This window comes from Tarenaya hassleriana, unplaced genomic scaffold, assembly GCF_000463585.1.
Source record: "Tarenaya hassleriana unplaced genomic scaffold, ASM46358v1 Cleome7, whole genome shotgun sequence".
In the NCBI taxonomy this organism is placed as follows: Eukaryota; Viridiplantae; Streptophyta; class Magnoliopsida; order Brassicales; family Cleomaceae; genus Tarenaya; species Tarenaya hassleriana.
The window spans coordinates 5,129,803-5,148,269 of record NW_010969548.1 but is presented as its reverse complement, the minus strand read 5'-3'; the positions used below and the strand labels follow the sequence as shown (position 1 = coordinate 5,148,269).

Below are 18,467 nucleotides of genomic sequence, written 5' to 3'. Positions count from 1 at the left end.
CCTAAACCCTAATATATATATACATATACATACATATATTTACATATATACATATACATATACATATATATATACATATATATACATACATATATATCATACACACCTATACATATAAATATACATGTTAAGAATACTCATACATAAATATACATATACATGTATATATATTTATATTTATATTTATATTTAAAATTTAAAAATAAAAATAAAAATTGAAATTAAAATTAAAAAATTTAAAAAATTCAAAATAAAAATTGAAATTTAAAATTAAAAAATTTAAAAGTTTAAAAAATTAAAAATTAAAAATTAAAAATTAAAAATTTAAAACTAAAAATACATATACATATATTTACACATATACATATATATAGACATACATATATATACATATATATCATACACAAGTACACATATAAATATACACATTATAAACACTAAATACATAAATATATATATATATATATGAATATATATACATGTATATATGTTCATAATATATATTTATATGCGTTAGGGTATGTGTTTGGGTTCGATTCCTTGGAATGAACTGTATCGAATTGATAAAAATTCCAACAGAATTTTACAGAATCGAACTAAATTTCAAAAACCTGAAAAAATTATTTTTTAATAAAAATAAATGTTTTTAAAATAAAAACCACTACAAAAATATCCAAAATTACGATGGAAAAAAATCCATCGTAAATATAAAGAAAATTCATCGTAATTACAATTTGTTGACAGGAAGGCGATTGAACAATTTTCGTCCGTAAAACGTTATTGCAAAAGTTTTTCGGACGTTACTCCATCGTTGAAATTGCAACAGACAAAATCTGCATTTTGCGATGGAAAAACTATGGAAAACTTCGTCGCAAATATTTTTTAAATTTGAAAAAATACAGAAATAATATATTATATATACGTATACATATATATTCATATACACATGTATTTATATACATATATACACATATAATTATATATATATACACATATTCATACATATTTACACAATAGCACATACATATATAAATACACATACATATATATATTTATATACACACCACATAAACGCACGTACACAGTTCCACACACATGTTTATATTCACATACATACACAAAACACACACACATACAAATACACATACACATACATACACAAACACATACAACCTAAACCCGAAATTCGAAATCCGAAACCCGAAACCCAAAACCTGAACCTCAAATTCTGAAACCCTAAACCCAACCCTGATCCTGACCCCGACTCCGACCCTGACCACGACCCCGACCACGACCTCGACCACGACCTTGACCACGACCTCGATCCCGACTTTAAATCGAACTCTAAACATTTAAATTTAATTCTCAAATCACTTTCTTATCCTCCCACTATTCCAGCACAATCTCCTTAACTCTAGAGTTCTAATTGTTAATCATCCAACTGACTCCTCCAAATTAAACTCCTAATATCATATAATATTAATATATATACATATATAATTATTTATACATATAAATATTTTTATATACATATTTTTATATACATATATACATACACACATACATATATGTATATACACATATATATATATATATATGAATATTTATACGTATATATGTATATATATTTACGTATATACTTATATATATATATACATATAAATATATAAAATACATGTAGTTATATATATATATATATATACATATATATACGTTTTTCAGAATCGAAATTTCTATTTTTATATATCAAAAATGGTTAGACTCTAAACCCTAAGCCCCAAACCCTAAACCCTAAACTTTTGATACAATTAAACATTAATGCATATACATATATATACACAGATATATATATATACATATATTTACACATATACATATACAAATACATATATATGCAGATACAAATATATATATATACACATATCCATATATGTAGACATACATATATATCATACACACATACACATAAATATACACGTTATAAATACTCATACATAAATATATATATATATATATATATATGAATATATGTATATATATTCATAACATATATTTATATGCATTAGGATGAGCGTTTGGGTTCGATTCCTTGGGACCGAACTGTATCGAATCGAAAAATATGATATTTTTTCCAATACGAACCATCTAAAATTCCTACCGACTTTTCCAAAATCGAACTGAATTTCAAAAACCCGAAAAAAAATTTAAAAAATAAATGTTTTTAAAATAAAAACCACTACAAGAAACATCCAAAATTACGATGAAAAAATTCGTCGTAAATATAAAGAAAATCCATCGCAATTTCAAATTTTTCACGGAATACGACGGAATAATTTTCGTCCGTAAAACGTTGTCGCAAAAGTTTTTCGGACATTAATCCATCGTTAAAACTGCAACGGACGAAATCTGTGTTTTGCGACGGAAAAACTACGAAAAATTTCGTCGCAAATATTTTTTAATTTAAAATATATACAAAAATAATATATTATACATATACATATATATTTATATACACATATATTACACATATTCACATATAATTTTATATATATACACATATTCATACATATTTACACACATATACATACATATATAAATACACATACATATATACATTCACATACACATCGCACAAGCACACGTCACATTTCCACACAAATTCATATTCACATACATAAACAACACACACATATATACAAAAACACATACACACACATACATCAACACACGTACATACACATACATATATAAACATATACACCCTAAACCCCAAAACCCTAAACCCCAACGCCTTAGCCCCTAAACTCTAAACCCTAGACCCTAAATCACGAACTCCGACCCCGATCCCGACTCTGATCCCGAACTCCGACCCCGATCCCGACTCTAAATCGAACTCGAAATTCTGAAATTTAGGCTTTGAATGGGGATGAGTTTTATTTTGGGTTTTTAGTTTTAGTTTTTGGATTTTGGTTTTTAGTTTTTGGTTTTTGGCTTTTGGATTCTATAATATTTGAAAACTAAAAAAAAAATAGTTTTTGATTTTTCTATTAAAATGGCTTTCCAAGTTTTTAGGAAAAGTAATTTTGTGAAAACTTGAATGATAATTTTTTTAGTTTTTGGATTTTAAAAACTCTAAAAACTCCAACATTCAAGGCCTTAATTCTCAAACTTACTTCCCAATAGGTCACCTATCCTCCCACTACTCCAACACAATCCTCCTTAACTTTAGAGTTTTAATTGATAATCATCCGACTATTCCAAGTTAAATTTCTGATATCATATAACATTAATATAGATACATATATAAATATTTATGCATATAAATATTTATATATACATGCACACATACATATATACATATATATACATATATATACACATATATATTTACATGTATGAATATATATGTAAATATTCATATATATATTTATGTATACACACATTCGAATTCATATATATAGATATATATATGTGACGTCCGTAACCCGTGTCCTGCTCTGGGAACAAGAATTTGGTTCTTTTTTATGAATTTGCATCACATGGACGATTGTAACCACATATCAAAAGAACGGAAATTTTAAAAATATTTTTATATTAAACATACGCAGCGGAAATATGTATATACATAGCAAACCCATATCTATAGTAGACGTATACAAACTACAATATAAGACGGTGGATATGATATAATACAAAGTCAGTATACACACCATCCAGAGAAAAAGAAAACAGTGTACGTCTAAAGTGGAAATATACATGATCCCGTAAAAGTCTCACACACCACCAGTGTCCTCGTCCAGCTGCTACCAAAGCTGCTCCAAGTCTGAAATGTTGCATAACAACGTCCATAAGCTATATGCTTAGTGAGTATTTCGGGTTAAATCCGAAGATCATACTCAAATTGCAAATGGTCAATCAAAAGCAATATTTATACACGTAATATACATATATCCACAACATGTTATATATATAGCAAGTTCTAATTCCACTAGTAATTCATATAACAATCACAAACAGTCTAGATGACAAGTCATCGGATATCAACCGTCAAATCGGCTCTATGTGCATCGCACACATAGGATAGCATGTGGATCTGGCATCACCAGTCCAGGACATATACAAGTCATAGCTCGATCCATCGGGTCTATCAGTAATACCGATACCGTCAAATCATTTCTACGGGTGCATCACACTCATAGGTAAGAACTCTCCATATGCAACGCACAATCCCCTCACTCTCCTGGTCGAAACCGGAATAATAAAATGCAACAAACTAGGCCCAACACTTTATAAAAACATATCACACCAACCATCCTCTCTGATATCGATGTCATCTCTCGATATCAGAGCGCCAGGTGTCTCCTCCACGCCACCGACTATATCGAGCGAAGTCATCATCAACTGACAACCTCTCGCCGGCCATCTGTCACGGAAAAACTCATCAGACTCGAGCTCAGGTCTTTCAGAGTATTTTCACATAACCTCATCGGGAGAATCTCTCAATCTCGAGTCACGGGTAAATGTATGATAATCTCTACCAGGAATCACTCCCGAACCTGTCCCATATAGCATGTGGAACGTCGGCACGTTTACAGAGTAACCGTAAAGTTTCCTCAACCTGTGATAGTCCGAATCACTCAAGACTACTGCATGAATCATCGGCTCCAAGCTCCGCCCATAGGCGCTCAATCACAATCATGTCTCCCCAATATAAAACTCGACCCGGATCAAGGATCATAAAGAGGATGTCCCAAACAGAGCAATCATCGAAATATCACCTCAACACCCGGCTACAATCACACGCCCAACAATACTCCGGGCCTCCGAAGTATTATCTCCCGTCATGTCAACTACCCAAATCCCCAATCACAAGCATTCATGCATGGACCTCCTTTTAATCACGCATACACACGTCTTATTGTTCTGATATCCATGCTTTATTACCTTCATTTTATTCTTTTATCCTCCGATCCGATCAAATTGGGTTCCGACCATTCCGGATTACCAATTCAGCTCGCTCCGAGGGTTTACTTACCGTAAATGGGTTCTGTTATAGTTTCATGAGGTTTTGGTAGGAAACAAGGTTAGATGGACCAAACATGGATCTGAACTGGGTCGATTGCGTCGGCTTTCGTCTGATCTCGCGACGAAGGTCAAAAGGATGAAAAATGGGTCTGGACCAATATGTCTCCAGCCTGGACCGGTCAGTCTGGAGGTGCATTGACTGAAGACTGATCTTGGTCCGATCAGACCAGATCATCAGTCCGTTCAGACTGAGGTATCTGGATCAGACAGTCCTTACCTTGCGATGCCTACAACCCTAGACCGGACGGACCATGCCTAGACCGATCGGTATAGGCGGACCAGAGATTTCAGACTTAGAATCACTACAAAAAAACCTACATATAGCGACGGAAATTTCCGTCGCACCGAAAATTGCGACGGAATGTGACGATTTTACGACATAATGTGGAAAAAAATTATCCGTCGCAAACAGTCGCAAAATCCGTCGCAATTTGCTACGGTTTGCGAAAGATAATTCTGTCACACCAAAAAAATAGATGATTTGCGACGGAAAATAAAAATTGCGACGGATTGCGACGGAAAATTCCGTCGCAATGTATTTGGTTTCGTTTTTCGACGAAATTTTTTGAATTTTGGGTGCGTAAATTAATTTTGTTTTGTGACGGATTGCGACGGAAAATTCCGTCGCAAAACACAATATAAAACCACGAGTCGTCTTCTTCATCAGACTTCAAAGATTTTCGGAAAAAATAAAATAAAATCGCCAATTTTTTTTCTAAATCTCTCCAAAGATCGCCAAGTTTCTCCCATAAGGTAATATATATGTATTTATGTATATATATATGTGTGTTTGATGTGTTTGTGTGTGTTTATGTATGTGTATGTGTGTGTAAGTGAATGTGTATATATATGTGTATGTGTGTGTTTATATATGTGTAAGTGAATGTGTATGTATGTGTGAATGTGTATGTGTGTGTGTTTATGTATGTGGATGTGTATATATATGTGAATGTGAATATGTATGTGTATGTATATGTGATTGTATGTGTATATGAATATGTGTATATGTGTGTGTTTATATGTATGTGTATGTGTTTGTGAAATATATATGTGTATGTGTTTGTGAAATGTATATGTGTATGAGTATATATTTATGTATGTGTATATATGTGTATATGTGTGAATGTGTATGTGTGTTTGTGTATATGAAAATGTGTATATATATATATGTATGTGTATGTGTGTTTGTGTATATGAAAATATGTGTATATATATGTATGTATGTGTATGTATATTTGTATGTGTGTAATGTATGTGTATGAATGTATGTGTATGTGAAAATATATATATGTATGTGTATATATAGTATATAATCTTTTATATTTTTTTTAAAATTTTTTAAAACATTTGCGACGGAATGCGACGGAAAAAATTCCGTCGCAATTTGCGACGGATTTATCCGTCACTTTCCGTCGCAAAACGCAGATTTTTTCCGTCGCAAAAATGCGACGGATTAACGACCGTTATACGTTTGCGACAGCGCTATACCGACGGAAATAAATCTGTCGCATTCCGTCGCAAATTCTTAATTGCGGCGGATTTCTTTTATATTTGCGACGGATTTTTCCGTCGCTATATAACTGTTTTTTTGTAGTGAATTTTCGCACCAAATTCATCAAACTAGAGTTAACATATGTTTGAATATTTGTTTGTTTTAATAAATCGTTTGCAAATGATTATAATTCTTGTTAGGATAATAATAAGTTTGAATAATCACTCTTAGAACTTTAAAATATTGTTCAGTATGAGAGACTTGCCGAAACCATTTCATCAAAAGCGAATCGGCAATGGGAAAAAAAATATGGTTTGTATGGTTGTTGGTTGCCTATATAGATCCATTGATCTCAATTGCAAGTGAAAGTGGTTCGCTATTATCAAACATCCTTAAATCGGCCAAAGTTTGTGATGCTACAACCAACTCACATTGGAATCTGCCACCAGTCTACTGCAATGGATTGGAGATTGTCCAAGCAGGATTAACAGCCATTGATCCTCCATCACCTGATCATGGTGATGATGTGCACTTATGGCTAGACAACAAGGTGATAAGTTCAAACTATCATTCTCTACAACTTCAACTTGGAAACAAATCAGAACTCCGTCTCTGAAAGTTCTTTGGCATGACTTAATCTGGTTCAAAGAAGTCATTCCAAGGTTTTTCCCTCACCCAATGGTAGATTATTACTCGGCGTCTCCTAACAAAGGATCGTTTGCTGAATTGGGGCATCCAGATTGATCCCCAATGTATTTTATCCAAAAATGCTTCGGAAAGCCATCAACACTTATTTTTCGAGTGCCCTTACAGTACCGATCGAGATATAGGGTTAATTATTATGCTAGCTAAAGGGACCAATCTCGTAACATGAATGTCATTGCGGAATTATTTGTTCAAGCCACAGTCTATGAAGTTTGATGGGAACGGAATTGCAGAATTTTTCAGGGTGAAAGAAGAACGATCAACCAGTTGAGAATCTGCATCATCTGGCTGCTGAGAAACATTCTGTTGTCAAAGACAGATTGAGCAACAAAGTGTCATCAATATCATACTGCAAGATTGGTACTTTCTAACCGGTTCCTAAATTGTGTGTTAATTATTCTCTCGCTATTACCCTTAGTTTTCTTCTTTTTGCCCACTTGATCATGGGATTTCCACTTCTGACTGTGTTTTTGTAAACTGTATTTTGTAAACATTCCAATTTAAGATAAATATCAGAATTACATTCATAACCAAAAAAAATGGGAATATTTATTTATCTTTTAAGTACAATCTGAAAGATAGGGTAAATATTAATAGTTATCCTATATAAAGTTAAAAAAACTTTGCCAAATCGAATTTAAAGTTGTAGATATCTAAACAAGAATTTAAAGCTGTAGGGTAAATATTAAAACCCTAAATTCCCTTTTAAAGAAGCAGCAGATATCTAAACACTAAATAAAAAAAGAAACGCGTAGATATCCATATGTGCATAGATTGACGATCAATATAGTATATCTATGTACGTATATGAAGATAAATAAATGGGTGCATAGAAGATATAGATAAAGAGACGTGAGTGAATACACATGGGTTTCGTAGAGAGAGATATATAAATAAGAGGGGGAGAGAATAGACGTGAGTCACCAACAAAAGCAATGGCGTTGTCCAACAACTCCTCGGCCAAAGTGGGAGCGGCCGTCGTACTCCTCATCACCGGCGTCCTCTACCTCTGCTTCTGGTTACGTGATCCGCTCATCATTTCTCTCCAACACAGTTCTACGACCACTATTGATGACTTGGAGGCAGCGTTGCAGAGAGCGGCCTCCGGGAACAACAAAACGGTGGTGATTGCAGTCGTCAACAAGGCGTACGTGGAAAAGAGCGGCTCATCAACCTCCACGATGCTCGATCTGTTCCTCGAGAGCCTGTGGGAAGGAGAAGACACGAGGCACCTCCTCGACCATCTCATGTTGGTCGCGGTCGATCAGACGGCCTACGATCGCTGCAGGTTCCTCAGGCTTCATTGCTACAGGCTCGAGTCCGCGGATCAACAGCATCTCGATTTTTCCGGAGAGAAGGTTTACATGTCCCCCGATTTCATTCAGATGATGTGGAGGCGGACTCTCTTCCTCCTCCACGTCCTTCGGCGCGGCTACAGCTTTGTTTTCACGGTCAGTACGTCATCTTTAATTATTATTATTATTATTGGGACTAGGGTTTTTTTCATATACGTTTTGGATAGGGTTTACTAGTATATTATTTGATTTGATCACTAATTAAAATAACGAAACGTAAGTGGAAGCCTGTGGACAGGCAGTTCTTTATTTCTGGGTAGAGTTCTTATTAGCAATGTAAAACAACAGGAGTGGTTTGTATTACACACTATAGTTGACGAGATTAGCCAAATGACCCATTTTGTTTATATATGGACCAAAACCAAGTGAGTTGACTTTTTTTCCTAATGTGTTTGCTCACCACACCAACCACCCATTGATGTTAGTAAGTGTTACCACTAGGCACAGTGCAAGGGCACATTGTATACATTTTTTTGGATCGAACATATTTGTCATCACGCTGTCATTTGGTATATATACCATTGGTAGGACACGGACGTGATGTGGCTGAGGAACCCCTTCTCACGGCTAAACAATAACGATACCGTGGATCTCCAGATAAGCGTGGATAGCCGAGCTGGTCATTTCATCAACACCGGTTTCTACCACATAAGATCAAACAACAAGACCATCTCCCTCTTCGAAAAATGGTACAGCATGAGGGACAACTCCACCGGAATGAAGGAACAAGACGTCCTCAAAAGTCTCCTCGACGCGGGATTCTTCGACACCCTTGGCCTCTCTGTCAACTTCCTAGACACCGTTCAGTTCAGTGGGTTCTGCCAAGATAGCCCCGATTTTGGGGCAGTCACCACAGTCCACGCCAACTGCTGCCGTCACATTCCCGCCAAGGTCGCTGACCTGACAGCAGTTCTCCGCGACTGGAAACGCTATAAAACTGCAATGGTTTCACGCCACAAGGCCAAACAGTTGAGATTCCGGTGGACTCCCCATGCCAATTGCTGGGGTTCATGGAACGACACGCACTATAATCCCCAACAATGACCAGTCTATTTGTTAAACATGTCTAATGCACAGTCGCACATGTTCTGCAACATAAGAGATAGCCGCCTCCACTGAAATCTCTGAGCCATGTACATTAGGCAAATGAGTTTCCGAGTCTGAAACTAGTTTGTTCACCCCACTCATCAGCACGGACGAGACACAGTTCTAAATCTCTCTGGATTCATAATAAGTGGCTGCTCAAGCCCCAATACACCAATACCTACACCGAGTTCTAACAAAATTATCATTCAAAATGTAAGTAAAAACATTAAGACAGGTAATAAGACAGACTCACAGTAATCCCTAAGTGTGGTCTGCATTTCACCTCCCTTGCAAACTCGAGCATAATATCTCTGCTTTTCTCAGTTCATCATTGCTGATTATCATCGTCAGATTGCTTGAGCCCCATAGGTAGTTTATATCCACAACCCCTTTGCCTTAATAAGTAATCACAAATCCAGCTCATTTAGAGGCTCATTGGCCCCGTCACCATGATTTCCATTGTTCTCGAGGTTCCCCTTTGTTGCACCTCTACCCATGGCTGGTCCTTATACTATGTCAGCCGCAGTTGACAAACCAATAAGAGCCACATAAAATTTCTATCCAAGATGCTCAGATTACTTCAGCAACCACCTAATGGCTTCTTTACTAGGAAAATCGGATTCTTCTTAGCTAGACAGCATTGACGCCTTTGGCCTCCAATTATTTGATCCTTCGCCACAAAATCTTCTTTCAGAAACGCCAAAGCATCTGAAATCATCCCCTCTGTGGTATGTCCTTCAGCAAGAATCTCCCTTACTTTTCCTCCCACTTCAATCACATGGTCGAGAAAACCCTCCGTTGTACTTGGTAGTTCTTTACATATGCATTGATGAGAAGATTTGCAATCCTGGGGTCGCAAGATAACTTGACTGGAAGCCATTCCTCATATACTTTCTCGGCTCCCTCAATATCTCTGGTTCACACCAGAGATCAAGGCACGGTAACCCAAGTCGGGAACACTGGGAAAACAGATTTGTAGACATTCAACATCTGGTTCAGTTCTTTCCTATTGCCGATGCTGCCGTACAGACTCGAGAGGTAGTGGTATGGTAGGATATCCAATACTGACTTTTAATCCTTGCTTCGACCGTCCTCAATGCATCTTCAGCTTTCTCGGTTTCGCATCTTAATATACATGGTAGCATGATACTGGAAGTGGTCCAGTTAGGATTGGTGACTATGTCTGACTTCATTTGATACTCTTGTTCCATTTTCTCAATGGATCCTTGAGATTCACAGGGTTTACGGTTCTCACTGGATCCTTGATCCTCAGCTTTCTCTCTGGACTTAGCCCTGACATAAACCCTCCTGCCGTTAAAATTGTCAGGGAGTCGGAGCAAAAATTCTTCAGCGGATGAAATGCCACGCATTTTGCCAATAAGGTCGAGCTAAATTGCGGAATCACTGGCAGACAAGCAGAACCTTTCGCCTCAGTTACTCATCCAGTCATAGACCTAAGGAGAAGACAATGGTACAGTAGAAGTGAGCATACAAAATGATTAACAGAGAGAGAGAGAGAGAGAAGAAAAAGGGACCTGAAGAGCGAGGAAGTGGCCTCTTACACTTCTACTGTACCATTTCATCGATGGAAAAGCCCACTCAAGTCAAACACATCCCGGCCATTCCTTTTGCATTGCATTCTTCCTCTCCCTCTTCTCATGGACGTATATTTTGGCTTCTTTTTCCTGCACTCAAACAACATTTCAAGGCTCTTACACAACCTATTCTTTTCTCACCAAGGTGTTATTCTGCTATAGACCACAGAATCAGATCATATCCTGCTATCCACCCACGAACTAGCAAATTTGAAAACATTTTCCCATTAATCCAGATCCTTTAACCCACAAACAAGTCCTACTTGAAGTGAAATTACCATATAATTGCAGAAACTTGGAAGAATTCGGCATCGGCATCGAATCTGATCGAGGGCGCCGAAGCAGGCACAGCAAGCGTTCAGCGGCAGAGAGAAAGAGAGAACTAACGGGCCAGAGAATTCAGCCCAAATTAATGGGCCATGCTCTTATTTTAGTTGTATATTAGTTATATATTAGTCGTAATAAGGTCGCAAATTATTTTTTTTTTTTCGGTGATGTACCCTGAAATTGCTGCGACCCAAGTGGTTTATTAGGGTTAAACCCCATTTAGGGGGGAAGAAGCTTGCAGAATAGAGAGATGGCTTCGGAAGGGGGGAAGGAAGAGTTCTACCTGAGATATTATGTCGGACACAAGGGGAAATTCGGGCACGAGTTCCTGGAGTTCGAATTTAGACCCGACGGTAAGCTCCGTTATGCTAATAACTCCAACTACAAGAACGACACCATGATCAGAAAAGAGGTCTTCCTCACCCCCGCCGTTCTCAAGGAGTGCAAGCGTATCGTCGCCGAGAGCGAGGTCTTTTTCTCCCATATTACTAATCTTAATTCGCGTTACCCTGCAACTTTGTTTCTAGTCTCGATTAGGCATTTCCTGATTGTTTTGCTGCGTTTTGCTCAGATTGGGGTTTTTATTTTTCATGAGATCCGGGTACGGTTGGCGAGATTTGTGATAAACTCCTTGTCCTTCTGGTTGACACTCACATGTTTTCTCTTCTGTATCTGCCATGTTACAGATCAAGTTAACTCTTGTCTAATCGTTCTAAACTCACTTAATTATAGGGTTATATTTTCCTTCATCCCTGACTTTGTAGTTAACCTATTAATTTGTGAGAGAGGTTGGATCTTTGCTCATTAGATATTTGTCCCTGTAGTTGTGCGTCTTGATTAATGTCGTCATGGTTCTTCTTTTCCTACTATATATAAGGATTTTTTTTCATGGTTAGATTATGAAAGAAGATGATAACAACTGGCCGGAACCTGACCGTGTTGGGAGGCAAGAGCTCGAGATCGTGATGGGAAATGAACATATCTCCTTCACTACCTCAAAAATTGGATCCCTGGTTGATGTCCAGAGCAGTAATGATCCTGAAGGACTTCGCATCTTCTATTATCTTGTTCAGGTCGGCCTATATATGCATTGTGCTCTCTCTCTCTCTCTCTCTCTCTCTCTCTCTCTCTCTCTCTCTCTCTTTCCTGTTAACTAAAATCGTGGTCCATGTGCACAATTTATGCAATAAGTGAAGGTCTCATATGTCAGAGAGAAATTATGCCAAGTTTTCCTGTCTTACCTAAATCCCTACTTGGCAGCTGAGTGTAAGGTGCATTTAGGATATAGGCTTTTATTCATGAAATCATATTCTCAAACAAATAAACCGATGCAGATACAGTCAGCCTCTGGCTGATCATATAGTACATGTCCTGGCAGATGGAAAAGAAAATGGTGTCACGTGTTAGCTGATTTGGCAGTTAGTATTACCCGGAGTTATGGTGTTGGATTTGTGGGGCTGTTCTCATTGTTCGTTGATACTGCTCTGATTATTGTTTTTGTATTGTATTTGAACGCTCCTTGCCATTTTACATGCTTATGGTTCTCATAGGAATCTTATGTGATTGCAGGACTTGAAATGTCTTGTGTTTTCCCTCATCTCGCTGCACTTCAAAATCAAGCCCATTTAGAAACGAAATCAGTGGTACATTTGAAATGGGTTCTTCCTCCAGATTCTGATGACTTTGTGAGGCTTGTCTCTGGTCTTCAAGTGGAAGTTTAGAGTTTTTTTTTTTTTCTGCAATGTGATGCATGTGTCTGGTTAAATTTCAATGTTGAGTGACATACCTCTTCCTTTTGTCATTGTTTCGTTTTATGATCATGTAGCCAATGGTATTGATCAATGAGTGGTCATTTGAGGCATCAGTTTATCGGCTTCTTGTTTGTTAACCCTGTGGGGCTCGATGATGTTATTGGGCCATCTCATTTGTGCATGGCTTTAATATTGTCGCATGCTGAGATTAGAGGGAAATGAATCGGCTTTAACAATTTGGTACACGATAGACTGATGCATGCCTGTGGTGGAAAGACCAAAGGCAGACATTGTCGAAAGTTGATGTCTGTCTTTGGTCTCTGCAAAGACCCAGTTCAAAACACATGGTAACTATGTTTTAAGCCAAGAATAAAATATACTCGCCTGAAGGAAAAAACTCAGAACTTTATAAGATCCAACCCAATGATAAGAATGTTGAGACCGATACAGGCCGAGTTAACCAGGGCTTTCACTCGTAGATCCAAGAGTGAATGCTGCTCTGCCTGTTCACAGGTCCATCCGGGAACCAAAGAGCAATTTCCTTGTTAGCACTCTCCACCGAGTCACTACCGTGGATTACATTCCTGCAACCCAAAATCACTCTCTTTTCAGTCAGCAAACTCTTCTCAAAACATATGATTCTGGGAAAGATTTCAACTCTTGATCAATTGCAAAATCACCACAGATCGTTCCAGGCTCGGATGCTGCTGGGTTTGTCGCTCCAATCATCTTTCTGCCCGTAGCAACAATGTTCTTCCCCTCCCAGACCATTGCAACAACAGGGCCAGAGATAATGTAATCAACAAGACCGTTGAAGAACGGCTTCGCAGACAAGTCCTGGTAGAGCCTCTCAGCTAAATGGTGGTCCACGGTTTCCAGCGTCAAACCTGTGATTGCAACTAGAACCACTCAACAAAGGACTATCGACAAAGAGATCCAGTACCGGTTACTGAACCAATCAAAGAAAGTCTCTGTTTAATGGAATGTGAATTAGTAATGCTACACGCTACTATTGGAATATGTCAATATGAATATACGTGAAGGGACAGATGGGCAACAGCCTGTCAAAATGCCCACTAAGGCACTAACAAATGACAATAAGCAATAAGCGCCTTCTTCGATAGAAAGTGAATTCAAGTTCCACCATGTGAGCATTTACAGTAAAGGAAGTAAAGTAGTGGGAAGCACAGCCGAGCCAAACGACAAAATGAAACAGAAACCCAGAGAGCAGGAGACAAAAATAGCTAACGATAGGGCATAAAGAACGGATTAACCGGCCAAAAAGGCCGCTAGTCAAACGACAATACACAATCAAACCCCGCAGAGAGGGGCGTAAGCATCAGAAGGAAATCTATGAATTAGCTAAACAAATGATTGACAAATGATCAACCACAAACGGATGGGGTAATCAAAAAGTAAAACTTGCTAGAGAAGTCTGACTGCAGCAAGTAACTTGAAATTGATCGATCTCTTTCTCCTTATGTAAATGGGTAAGTGGTCCCTTCCATTATGGATAGGTAGGCTCAAAATGTTGATGAAAGAGATGAGCATAGGCACACTCTCATCATATCCTACTCTTACCACCATCATCCACGTTCAGCCACAATATCAATTAACGTTATAAGGGTTTAGACAACAACAAATAACATTACCTTTCAGAATGAAACCCTTCTCAAACCTGCTGATGATTTCACCAACCTGAAAGACCATATTATAAAGTGCTTGTAAGTACGGTAAACTTCATTTTAATCATATAGAGCATAATCGATAATAGAACAAACAAAAAGATGGGAATGAACCCAAATTTTGGTGAACTGGTGGTGGTGGTGGTAAGACCATTCAAAGCATCGACGACGGCTGACTGGGTATTTGTTGAGTTGAGCCAAAGAGGCATTGAAAACTAAAAGACTCCCTAAATGAGCGAATCTAACACGGTATGGTTCCACTTTCCATCAATCTAACACAGGAATCTGATAACAGTACAAAATCCGTAATGAATTTCAAACTACGCACAATCTTTATGTCGATTTAGGTGTGATATAATCTTATTCTATTTACTAGACACAACTATCATAAGTGGACACATGAGTATTAACGATAACAATTATGAGTTCTACTTGTTTTGATCTGGACAATAATTTTGAGAGGTGATTATAGTGATTAAATGTAAATACAAATTAAAACAAATATAAATCAACCATTTTAACACAATTTAATTAAGACATTGTAAGTATCGGGATTTTATGGGTTATATAAGAATCATTTCTATGAATTTATTTCAGTAATTATGATTGGAATTCAAACTCTTTCTATAGAAGAGATTATTCTCTCGAATCTTCTTTCTCACCTCCTATGAATTTTAAACTACCTCTCGTTTCAAAATAGAGTAAAAAAACTACCGACCTCTCGTTTCAAAATAGAGTAAAACTCATAGGAGCACTAAACTCCCTATCATAATTCATAAGTCATATAATCATCTCTCGATGCGAAAAAAAAAAATCTCTCACATGCGAAAATCGCTTAAATGAATAAGTGAGTTCCGAATTCAAATTTTATATCTCTATATAAATTTAAATCTTAAAATCAATATTTCAAGTGGTCAACAAAATTTGCAACATTAAAATCCACCAATTCAAACCTAATCACGAATATCCATAATTTACCGAGAAATATTAAACGCACAAAATCTTTACACACCAATAAATCTCTAACCTACAATCAGGAAGAATTACTCACAAATCATAGAAAATATAAGAATAATAACAACAACAATCATATGGAAATTCATAAGACTGAGAAAGAGAGAAAAGAAATACTCAGGAATATATGCAACTTCTTCTTCCTCCTCAGCTTCTGAGCTCCTCCGAATTCTTGCTCTCTGACTCTCTCTGAATCTATATGCGTTTTTATTTTTCTTCGTTCGTCCACTCTCTCCGTCTCTGAATGCCTCCTCTGTGTCGAATCGTCTGTGATTAATAAGAGAGATGAGAGAAATGGCTGTCGCTTTCCTTTCCTCATGAGTGGCGTTAATCATGGAGAATTTGTCGGACCAAGTAAGTGGATGGCGGCTAATCACGTCTTTTTCTTCTTTGTATAATATATATTATATATAGATATTCATGTATATACTATATATATATATTTATAAATATATATATGCGTTATGTACACATATCATATATGCGTCACGTAGATATTTTTTACATGCATATCATATACATATTATATATATAGACACGCATCACATATATGCATATAATATATAATATATATACTTACATATATATACACACTGTATATAATTATATACATACCCAGAGATATACACATGCATATATTCATATACATACATTTTTATATAATTTGTATAATATATACATATACTAATTTATACGCATACACATATATATATATATATATAAATATTAGACATATAGTATACATATATTTATATATTTATTAATATATATATATATATATATATAATTTACATATATACATATATTATATATACACAATCACTCGCACTATCGTATATACATATATGCATATAATATATAATATATATTTACATATATACATATATTTAAAACGATCGAACAGCTTTGTTTTTAATTATTTATTATTTTTATTTATATTTTTTTAGATGCGTTTATTTGTTTTCGTTTGATTCACGTGAAAACACGATTTGCGTTCTTTACTACCAAATATGAAAACATCGAAATCGAAATAAAATTGTACAAAATAGAGCATTTAAACATATAAATCTCATAAAATACAATATATATTACACAAAATTATGTTAATCTATACGTGTCATCAAATATTCGACTTAGAATTATATATAAAGAATTCGAAAAGGATGAAACAAGTAATTAACAAGAAAATATATGGAGACGAGAAGGGTGAAAACACGTACAAGGCCCCTCTGGACACCATGGGCTTGATCATGATGAAAGTTTGCTCCATTTTCGATCCTCCGATGTAGTTTTGCCTGCGCTGTTCCTACGATGAGACAGACTTGTGAGCAACGAACTAGGAGTGTACGAGGACTTTTATAACAGGACCATTTGAAAACCCTAATATGCTTCCCCTTCCACCTCATGTTTCCTAGGTGCTTGTTAAAATTACTCATTTTTATCATGTCACATTGTCTATTTATAACTGCCCTTCTTTTTTAATCCAGACGAATAAATCTTTTTTTTTTTTGTGGCATATTATATTACTCTTTGGAAGCATGCAGCGTGGAACCATTAACTGTAATAATTCGCCAAACCATATCCATTACGATGAGCAAATACCTTTACAAAAGGCAAAATATTGATGACTGAAAAAATGATTCGCATAGAAATATTATCATTCAAACAAAATCAAAATAATTAGAAAAACATAATCAAATATGGAAAATAGTGTGTGATGCACTTACAGATTAAGTAGCCCGAGGGTACAAGACGCCAATCCTATCAAAAGCATGATGATTGGCAACCCGAAGGCTAAGGGCGTAGTTTTGGGATAATAGTTAAGAAGGTGGCAGATAGTGGCGATACTACATAAAATGTGGTTGACGGTTTCACCTGAGAAAATTTCAATTCTCTGTTTCCGGAATAGAAAACAGAGAGAGAGAATCGACCTGAATTTTCTGTGTATCCATTCACCAAATGAAAGCCTGTATATATACACGTGTAGGAAGAGAAAAGAATAAAGAAATGAAAGAATAACAGAAAACTAAAACTGCCTAACAAACAATACGGCTGTGGAAAATATTCCATTCTCTCTATTATCCAATTCGCAATTTGATCAGGAATATAACTGTAATAGACGGTGGATGTTGTTCAATGGTCGACGATGAAGAAGACTTACAACATCTGGTTTTCACCGCTTCCACAATGCGATTCAATATTCTTGTTGTATTTTTATATTTGTTTCCCACCTAGTCATGCCTCTGTATCTGCACTGCAATGGAGAATATGGATGACAAAAAAAAGTTCTAGGAGTCGATAGTACTTAAATTGGCATTATATATATATATATATATATATATATATATATATATATATATATATATATAACT

At 36.1% G+C, this 18,467-nt stretch overlaps 2 protein-coding genes and 2 long non-coding RNA genes across 5 annotated transcripts; 2 read left to right on the top strand and 2 right to left on the bottom strand.

The window, feature by feature from the left end:
• The first annotated feature begins 8,168 nt into the window (after window positions 1–8,168).
• On the top strand, window positions 8,169–9,736 carry LOC104801494 (uncharacterized protein At1g28695-like). Its single transcript, XM_010524803.2, has 2 exons — window positions 8,169–8,733; window positions 9,166–9,736. The coding sequence occupies exons 1-2, from the start codon at window positions 8,218–8,220 to the stop codon at window positions 9,679–9,681; spliced, it is 1,032 nt and encodes a 343-aa protein (XP_010523105.1). The 5' UTR covers window positions 8,169–8,217; the 3' UTR covers window positions 9,682–9,736.
• A 72-nt stretch (window positions 9,737–9,808) lies between these two features.
• Window positions 9,809–11,711, bottom strand: LOC104801495. Of its 2 annotated transcripts, XR_769900.2 has the most exons (4): window positions 11,597–11,711; window positions 11,259–11,408; window positions 9,977–11,177; window positions 9,809–9,901 (listed from the first exon to the last, which is right to left on the bottom strand). It is a non-coding gene; the product is annotated as an uncharacterized LOC104801495 (long non-coding RNA). The 2 variants fall into 2 exon arrangements; XR_769899.1 differs by having other exon boundaries at window positions 9,845–11,177.
• A 95-nt stretch (window positions 11,712–11,806) lies between these two features.
• Window positions 11,807–13,509, top strand: LOC104801496 (protein mago nashi homolog). Its single transcript, XM_010524805.2, has 3 exons — window positions 11,807–12,114; window positions 12,542–12,718; window positions 13,215–13,509. The coding sequence occupies exons 1-3, from the start codon at window positions 11,896–11,898 to the stop codon at window positions 13,272–13,274; spliced, it is 456 nt and encodes a 151-aa protein (XP_010523107.1). The 5' UTR covers window positions 11,807–11,895; the 3' UTR covers window positions 13,275–13,509.
• Window positions 13,510–13,730: 221 nt separating this feature from the next.
• On the bottom strand, window positions 13,731–16,371 carry LOC104801493. The gene is made up of 4 exons (XR_769898.2): window positions 16,213–16,371; window positions 15,049–15,094; window positions 14,077–14,283; window positions 13,731–13,980 (listed from the first exon to the last, which is right to left on the bottom strand). It is a non-coding gene; the product is annotated as an uncharacterized LOC104801493 (long non-coding RNA).
• Between the last annotated feature and the right edge of the window lie 2,096 nt (window positions 16,372–18,467).